The sequence below is a fragment of the Aristolochia californica genome, unplaced genomic scaffold (assembly GCF_029961685.1).
Source record: "Aristolochia californica isolate CCGP_79_NKW_82.1479 unplaced genomic scaffold, dmAriCali1.0.hap1 SCAF_15, whole genome shotgun sequence".
Classification (NCBI taxonomy): domain Eukaryota; kingdom Viridiplantae; phylum Streptophyta; class Magnoliopsida; order Piperales; family Aristolochiaceae; genus Aristolochia; species Aristolochia californica.
The window spans coordinates 24,391,266-24,400,912 of NW_027181826.1; the positions used below are offsets into that span (position 1 = coordinate 24,391,266).

At 35.5% G+C, this 9,647-nt stretch overlaps 1 protein-coding gene across 1 annotated transcript; it reads right to left on the reverse strand.

Annotated features, from left to right (window-relative positions):
* Positions 1-3,977: 3,977 nt before the first annotated feature.
* On the reverse strand, positions 3,978-5,003 carry LOC137952350 (uncharacterized protein PHLOEM PROTEIN 2-LIKE A4-like). Its single transcript, XM_068799490.1, has 3 exons — positions 4,925-5,003; positions 4,706-4,830; positions 3,978-4,612 (listed from the first exon to the last, which is right to left on the reverse strand). The coding sequence occupies exons 1-3, from the start codon at positions 4,976-4,978 to the stop codon at positions 4,207-4,209; spliced, it is 585 nt and encodes a 194-aa protein (XP_068655591.1). The 5' UTR covers positions 4,979-5,003; the 3' UTR covers positions 3,978-4,206.
* Between the last annotated feature and the right edge of the window lie 4,644 nt (positions 5,004-9,647).

Consider the following 9,647-nt stretch of genomic DNA (forward strand, 5'->3'; position numbering starts at 1 on the left):
TTGTTTTAGATGAAGGGCCTACATTGTCCATCCTTTTTAACCGAATTATGCGAGCTGAGACAACAATTGTACCAAAAGGGGGTAAAGGTGTTAAAATGTTGGAAGTTAGTGCACTTCATACTTCTAGTTCTATTTGGGGTTCCATAGAATCTTTCAAAGATCTTACTAATGGTGGCAAAGGCATAGGTAGAGACAAATCTAATCGAGGCCGAGGTGATGGCAGGTTCAATAGGAAGTGCACTCATTGTGGAAGAACTAATCACTTCTCGGATAGGTGCTCGATTAAATTTGGCAAACTAACACGAGCCAATTTTACTATTCATGACAACTATAGAACCCTTCCTGAGGTTGTAAATTTTGTTACACTAGGGGCTCTAGATGAGATGTCCCGATTACTTTAGCAACAACAATAGATTGTGCAGCATATGACTCTGCTTTTAGTTGCCTCCTTTACAACATTTGTAGCTAAAACTTTAGATCCTATTACCACTCTAGAAAGCTCTAGTATGTATGTTCTTCATTTCATGGTCTATTTGGGTTCTTGACTTAAAGGCTACCGCTCATATGTCAGTCATTGAATATAAAACATGTTAATCTAGATGATGGGTCTATTTCCTTAGTTCAAGGAGTTGGTATTGTCATTCTTAAATCTTTCTTATCTCCTCTGTTAGCTTTACTTTTTCCTAAATTTCCTTTAAATATGTTCTCTATTAGTTAACTAGCCAAGTCGATCAATTGTTCCTTGATATTCTATCGTATTCATTGTATATTTTAGGATCTCACAACAAAGAAGATGATTGGTTCTACTCGTGAGAGACAAGAAACTAAAAGAAACGAAATAAGACAATAGATAACGAGTACCTTTCCTTAAACCCTTCCAAAGAGCAATAGGAAGATACAAGTCATTTACCTTAGGATCCTTAGATGAGTCATGGCCTGGCATGAGAGAGGAGGTTGTAGGCTAAGAAGAGGGCAAGAAGTGGCAAGAAGTAAGGAAGGACCTGTACTGACACAATGAAAGTATGTAACAAACATATTACAAAAGTACGGGTTGTCATGAGCCAAACCAGTTGATACCCCAATGGAAGTTGGTTGTGATCTCCATGAGGATCAAAATGCAGAATTAAATGATAAGACATGCATCAAACATTGGTTGGTAAGCTTATATATGATATAGTTACTCGACTAGATATTTCATGTGCAGTGAGTGTAGAGAACTGGATTATGGACTCCAATATAAGGTTCATTTGGAAGAACCAAATAGAACCTTAAACTATTTGAAAGGGACGCCAAGAAAATGTCTCATTTTAAACCCAGTGATCACCTGAAAACTGAAGCCTTTTCTAATGCAAACTATATTGGTTGCAAACTCGATATGAAGTCTACTAGTGGTTACTATGTGTTTCTGGATAGAAGCTTGATAAGCTTGAAGAGTAAAAAACAAAATATAGTTGCTCGGTTTATTACCGAAGTAGAGTATATAGCAACAACACATACTATTAGTGAATTGATGTAGGTAAAGTTTGTGACACATGAGTAGGGTTTTTTTTCCAGAATGAACCCATGATTATGTATTGCGACAATTAACCAACAATCTTTATTACTAGAAATTTGGTATTTCATGAGGGGACAAAATACATTGAGGTGGTTTATCATTTTATTCGTGATGTTGTTATGAGAAAGGAGGTAGTCATCCCATATGTTCAATTCAATATGGAAAACAATTTTAGTGATATATTCACTAATACCCTTGGAAAGCGTAAATTTATGTGTTAGAAAATCTACTCAGGAACATTTTGGTCATTTCACCTCAACAAATATTTTCTAATTTTTATGTTATCTTGTTTTGCATGTTTAGTTATGTCTATGGTCCAAATTTCATATAAATAGGATGTGTAGAATGAGAGATATAAAAAGTCAAGTGGTTTAAGTGTGAAGGGTATTTTTGTAATTATTCTAAACCTATCATTAAATGCAGAAGGTGGTCTAGCACGACTCCTAATGAATTCTATTTATGTTAGTTCTTCTCAACTCTCCTCTATCCCTCCTCTCTATTTCTCCCAAATCTTTACTTTTTTTAGTTATAAAACCCACAATGGATCACATACTTGAACCAAGTTCAACTAGACACGAGCCTTTTTCTGTGTGAATAACATCTAAGACCTAAGAAAAAGAAAAATCCGGACTGGTTAGTCGATCACATATAGGAAAATTTAGGATACTTCCTCCTCTTGGCAAGAAAAAAAGGGAGGAGACCCCCTCTCCCTCCCTCTCCCATCTCTGCAAAATATTTTTGTAGAGAGGGGGAGGGCCATGGGCATCGTTAAACAACTTTAGTGTGAATAGTGTTGATTAGGGGTGGCTTCGAACCAAGCCGGCTCGCGAGCGGCTCAATTCGATTTGGTATACTTGGATCTCGAATCGAGTTCGATATCCAACTACGACTCGTTTGAGTTAACGAGTTGAGCTCGATCGAATCAAGGTTCAGCTCGAGAGCTCATGAACCGGCTCATTAACGGGCTTGTGAGTCGTGGGATCGGGAGCGGGAACGGGAGTGGGGGAGAGGGGGGGGGGGGGGCAATTTTGTAGAAACACTTGTGAAAGTCACACTCCCCCCCTCCCTCCCCATTGAAGACGATTTCACATGTGTGAAAGTCACACGTGCGAGATCATAAACAAGTAAAAAAAAAAAACTCTTTGTCCCTTCCTTATGGCTCTTGAAGAAATTGAAAAGACATTTTTTGTAGAAATACGTTTCTAGAGACTATTAGTGGTTTTTTCAATAAATGTTGAAAAATATTTTTAGTAGAAATATAGGGACTATTAGTGCCTCATGTTTTTTGAAAATATTTTTCTAATTAGAAATTCTTATTAAAAATCATATAATTTTCTAAGTAAGATTTTCTTGCCAAGATGGGCTAGAAAACCGTATAGAAAAATTTTGAATAAGTATTTGACAGTTGATGCTATAATACTTTTAGCATGAGGCAATTTTCATAGCAATTTTGTGTTTGACATTTTATTTGATTAAAAATTTATCGATAAGTATAGTAATATATTAGATTGATTATTAATTTTTATTTATTTCCCTAGAAGAGGCAATAAGAGGTCTATTTAACTTTCCTAAGAAAATTTTAAAATATTTCTTGTAATTTTCTAGTAAGTCACTAATAGTAATAGGATTTTATTTAAAGTTTTTTTTTGGAAATATGTATCCTAGGAAAAACATTTCTAGTTTTTCCTAGAATATAAATTTTCAACCAGGGGCACTAAGGAGGCCATAGTAAATTTATGGCCATATACAAAAATTACAAAATAAGCTAGATAACATTTGGGATAAAAAAGATTAATATTGGTGGGTTCTAATCCATTATCAAGATTCAATCCCGAACCTCCCCTATCATTAGTTTTTTGAAAATGTATGCATAATTTTATATATAATTTATTTGACTTATATTTTATGTAGAGTATTAAATGTAGGTTAACCTCGAACTCGGTTAAAATTAATAAGCTCGAGCTCGATTAAAATTTTAGGCTCGAGGCTAGGGTGGCTCGAGCTCAAGTTAAAAATCCTTAAATCAAACTCGGCTCGAACATAGGAAGGTTCAAACTCAGTTGGATTCGATGTTACCCTTATGCCCAATTTTAAGTAGAGGCCATGCCCAATTTTGTGTAAAATGTATGTATAATTTTATATATAATTTATGTGACATGTATTTTTTGAAAAGTTTTAAATGTATGATGGAGCTCGAACTCGAGATAAGTAATTTTTTAAAAGTTTTAAATGAATATTAAAGCTCGAGCTCAGCACGAACATAGGCAGGTTCGGACTCGGCTCAGCTCAATACCACCCCTAAGTGTTGATGCACTCGCATTCTGAAAATAATATTTCGATTTCGTGATAATATTTCTGTTTAGTTTATCCCTACTGTCGATTTATTGAAATTAGACACTACGAATTATGTGGTGTGGGAATATCTAAGTTAAGATCTTTATTAATGGCGAAAAAGCCTTAGATTACATACATGAAACGGGAGAAGCTCCACCACCACCTATTCACGGTTGAAGAGACCACAAACCCACTCTTTCACAACACAAGAAAATTAACATCCCAGCATCAACTCTCCAAGCAAATCTTCGCTATACTCTGCTTCTCCTATATTCGACTCATATTTCCTCTCAAAACCAGTCAGTAACTCGAAATTTCTAGGCTGGAATCTCAGTGTGAACGTTCTTGGGCATTATTTTCACTCCTGCAATGACGATGCTGCCCTTCCACCAATCAGTCTCGGTCTCGAACAAACCAAAATCAACCTCGGTGTTCTTACCAGGCTCGACGGTGAACTCCCCACCATAGATTTCGTGCCAGTGATTGTCCTTCATGTAATGGTCGAGATTCCCGGCTCTATGCCAGTGGTGTCCATTTGATACTCCCTTGAATTTGACTGGAGCTTTCTGCCAACCAAACGCGTCCACATTGAACTTGATCACCCAGAAGATCTCGTACGTCTTTGATTCTGACGCGTCGAAGTAGTTCTTGATCTTCGAGCAGTCGAGTTTGCAGATGACTTCGAGCCAGTTCACTTGAAGGAGCTCGGCCCCAGTATTGAATCTGCAAAAGAAGATTAAAACTAATTAATGCCAATCTTCAGTTGACTAATTTTCACGAGTCTGGATCGGTTTTCATTGATGAAGATGAATTTACTGTAAGAGCTGTTCTTCTTTGGGGAGATCAATCATTCTCCAGTAACGTAGATCGTTGCCCCATACGATGCTGAAGGCCTTGGCGGAGACGTAGAGTGCGCCACCGTGTGGTTTAGACCATTCATCCTGGGAAGAGAAAAAAAACATGTTTCTTCTGTTAAAAACGAAGAAAATGGAAGAGAAACAGAAACAGGAATTCTTCTTCATGGGGCATAATTACCACTGGGAGAGCCGAGTAGTGAGACCTAGAACCATGACCAGCGTTCTCACTCATCTTGGTTCTGCTTTGCTTGAATGCCGAAGAGTTGTAATAATGCCAGAAGAGAGCCTGGAGTAATTCACATTTATAGATCCATCTACACCAGCTAAAGAATCTCGTGAGTGGAAATCAGTCACTTTAAACCAAGTTCTGATGCATGCCAGTAACCCAGATGCTCTCTGCAACATTTTCAGTACGTATTTTTCCTGTCTTAACAGAAAGAACTTACAGCAAAACAGGAAAAGATGCAGCTTCCGGGCATCGGCTAGCTTTACGAAATCCCAACTTTGTTTACGTGTCTGATAAGGATCGAGAAATTCCTTGTTCGGGATGAAGGAGACTGGAACTTTCCAAGATGCGCCATCTGTGGCATGAGCATGAAAGTGAAAGATGTTAAAATGGACCATCGGAGAGGCAAGGAATAATAAAAGAAAGAAGGAAAGTTGTGGGAGTTCTTTGCGTGGACCATTTTATGCTGGAAGTAAAGTATATCTTGGTTCAAGCTAACGTAGTTTTGCTTTAGCTGAATCCCTGAGATTTTTGCTTGCAGAAAAAAAAAAAAAAAAAAAAAAAAACTAATCCTACTCCAAAGTCCAAACATTCCATTTGAATCAACTACACAAATGTTTGTTTGAAATCCTCATCAATTGTTTTCCTTTTAAAAGTCTCAATTAACATCAACCTTGACTGCTTTAAAGTGAAAAGACTGGATGATTATCCATGAGGATTGAAGCTATTTTGGATGTGGCCACAATCTAGATTACAAAAAATATTAATAAAAGCCAATCTAGATGGTAACATGACTTCTTTTTCTCCCTTTTTTTTATTCGACTTTTGCTTGTCCCTCTTTGGAACATATCAACTGAAAAGAATCCATCTCATGTTCACACTTGAGCTGTTTTAATAGAACCTCACAAGTGACTGACCTCATTGTTTCTTCTACTAGAATGTTACATAATTCTGAACCCAAAGAATAAAAATGGATTCAAATACTTATGAGAAAGAATTTGCTACTTGGGATGGAGTTCCAAAGCCAAAATTAACCAACATAACAAGAATTTAGGTTTTTGATATGATATAAAGTACCCTTTTGGACATCTAATAAAATATCTAATCAGAGAATTTTGTATATGAATTTACTTAGAACTTTTTTGAGTATTCGAATTGTACGATATGATACTCCTATCTTTATCATAAACCTTTTAGATTGGCGTCTTTCGATTTTTTTCTTGTGGTGTTTGCTTGTTTTGTTAAAATTAAAGTCACTAAAAATATCATGTAAATTAGATAGCCCTTCCAAACAATTCATATATTTTGACAAATCCTATGCTCGACATGAAATTTAAAATGTCACAAATTTACCATTAAAGTAGTTAGATAAAATTTACTACTACTCAAGTAGGATGAGTGAAGCATTGTCTAGAATTTGAATACCTTGTTGGTCTCAAGATCCAGTTAAGATAATTTTGAGATAAAAAATACCCATTAAGATAATTTTTGTGTGCATTAAATATGCCTTGTAACTCAAAAAGCAAGCCCCAAAGAAAATTTATGGCAGCATATCGATTTGACTGACTAAGGACCACGCAAATAACTCATACAAAAAGGGAAACAAGCAACTCATGTTAGAAAGTACACCGTCTTAACACCTTAACAACATTGTTTGATAGAAAATGAAAGAAATTTTTTTTTTTGTTGAAGACCGTTTGCCCACACATTAAAATGACTAGGCCAAAGAGGCAAGAAGCATAAGAATGCAACAGGAGTCAACATATTTGACCAAATGGTAAAATCATGTCAGTATCTATTATTTTTATGATAACAAAATGGGTGACTTGAAAGTGTACTATTAATATTGTTATTAATGTATTTTAGACGCATGCTTTCCAGTACATGCTCAAGAAAAAAAATGATAACTCAAGTAGCCAAATCAAGACCCAAAGCAAAAACACATTAAAAATTGTTGTTGAGAAAAACTTATAAAAAGAAGAAGAACAAAGATTTGAAAACTACAGTCAAAGTCAAATAAGACATCTCAAAAACTCTAACATGTAAGTAAATAGTCAACCAAACTTCAATTTTTAAGCACATTTATGTTATGGAGCTTTAGGACATAAATATTTTTAAAATCATGTTTAGCCGATGCATACGAATGGTTAAAACTTACGAGAACACCTTCAGATAATTTTGCTTAGAAGCCTTATAGAAAATTGGCAATTGGGCATGATCAGTTATTATTTGGTAATAATTAACCATCCATTGTACAGTCTGACAAAAATATAAAACATGATCGATCATACCCATAGTATTGATCAATTCGACAAAGCTATGCTAGAATAAGCTATAAGGCATGACGGATCATCCCTATTGGATTGATTGATCATACCTAGTCCATGAATTAAAATTATAAGGCATGATAGATCATACCTATAGTATTGATTGATGATCATACATAACCATGACTATAAAGGACATAAAGCATGATCAATCATACCCTTTACATGATCAATCCTACCGACTTTTTTCAAAACCAAGGCTATAAAGCATGATTGATCAATCGAGTAGGTTTGATCGATCAATCGTAATTTTTTGCAAGACATAAAAACCTATTGATCGATATTATGATGGATCAATAAGTCTAAAGAGCCATAAAAATATACCCATTACACATGATCAATTGATCATAATTTTTCAGTGATCGATCAATGTGTTTGTTAGCTTTTTGGTAACAAGAAAAATGGACTAGTTGGGCTAGGAGACTTATAAATAGGGTCCCAAACCCGTCAAAAATAAGTTGTTGATCATATATTGGTATATCATAGTTAAAGAGAATTTTAAATTTGAAATCTTTATTTTTTTAAATACTTCTCATACCTCTCAAAATTCCAAGGCATCATAGTTTCATAAAAAACCATTCATTTTAAATCCAAATTGCAACATCGTTTGGCTAAATTTATCAAACCAAGCCCTAGGAAACTGTTTCAAACCATACATTGATTTTCTCAATCTACATACAGACTCCCCCTTGACTATAAGTCCAAGTGGTTGATGCATATAGATCTCCTGCTCAATGTCATATTTAAAAAAGTATTTTTCACATCTTGTTGATATACTGACTAAGAAAAATTTGCAACAAGTGACAACAAGATATATATCGAATTTAACTTGGCCACATGGGAGAAAGTTTCCTTCTAATCAACTTCATAACATCGGGTGTACCCCATTGCTACTAAATGAGCTTTAAGATGGGCCACGAAACCATCTGGATTGTGCTTAACAATAAAGGTCCATTTGCAGCCAACAAGTTTCTTCCCCGGAGGGAAGTGGAACCAAGGTCCAAGTCTAATCCTCATATAAGGCATTTATTTCATCTTTCATCGCCGCCTTCCATCCTGGATGCCTTAGGGCCTCCTGATATTACTGTGGGATAAATACAGACAAAATAGATGTAAGGAAATGATAATAAGAAAGAGACAAATTATGGTGAGAAACAAAATTGGATATGAGATGAGAAGTAGAGGGTCCAGTACCTGTCCTAGGTTCCTTGCAAAGACCAATATGCTTAGTATCAAAGGTTGGACCAAATATAGGAGGAGAAAACAGACTTACCTCAGAAGGATACATAGACTCCATAGGTGTCATATCGGCCGATGTTTTAGGGGGCTGAAGAGAGATGTTTACATCAATAGCCACAATAGGCTACAAGGTTACAAAAACTGAAGAAAGCTGTGGATGAATATTCTTGGAGTAAAAGGGTTTATCTTCAAATAAGGTTACAAACGTATCCTTTTTGGGTGTGAGTAACTCAAAAAAATACACTTAATAACCCTCACATCTAACTTACTTTTCTGTGTGGATGTGACAAACAATTTTTGAGAGAGGGGTTATAGCAAACGTATCCTTTTTGGGTGTGAGTAACCCAAAAAAATACACTTAATAGCCCTTAGATCTAACTTACTTTTCTGTGTGGATGTGGCATGAACAAAACAAGTACGACCAAATACCTCAAGGGAAGGAAAAATGGGTCCTCATCCAAAAATAATGAGGACTATGGGGACTTATTATTAACAACAGAGGATGACAACCAATTTTTGAAAAAATAGTCTATGAGAATCGCACAAGGCCAATAAAAGTAGGGCACATTCATTGAGTAAAGAAGGCCACGAGTCACCCTAAGAAGATGTAGATTCTTTCTTTCAGCTATACCATGCTATTGAAGGGAGTAAGCATATGAGATCTGATGGATATGAGATCTGATGGATAATGTATTATTTGGCATTGTCAAAGCAAAGTAATTTTAACTTATGATTGAATTGAGTTGAGACCATGGAATAAAATTATTTAAAAATAAAAAAGATTTTAGATCTATCCTTGAATAAAAATAGCCATGTAACTCTAGTAAAAATCATCGACAAGCATAATGAAGTACATAGCTCGAGAAATATTCAAACGTACACCAAAATGAACCAAAGAAAAGAGAGTAACACCTTTAAGTTCAACTCCAGGAGAGTAAGTAGTTCTTTGGAGTTTTCTCAATTGAAACACCTCACAATTCAAACGAGAAAGAGTTTGCAAAGAAGGAAACAAGTGTTGAATTGATGACACTGGCAGATGCCCTAATCTGTTGTGCCATAGTTGTGCCTCTGTTGAAGAAGTAGAAATTGTAGTCACTTGAGGCAAATGT

Coding starts and splice junctions, on each gene's coding strand:
- LOC137952350 (XM_068799490.1), bottom strand. CDS start 4,978: ATGAGTGAGAACGCTGGTCATGGTTCTAGGTCTCACTACTCGGCTCTC. Junction 4,831..4,924: donor ACTACTCGGCTCTCCCAGTG/GTAATTATGCCC, acceptor TTCTCTTCCCAG/GATGAATGGTCTAAACCACA. Junction 4,613..4,705: donor AAAGAAGAACAGCTCTTACA/GTAAATTCATCT, acceptor CTTCTTTTGCAG/ATTCAATACTGGGGCCGAGC.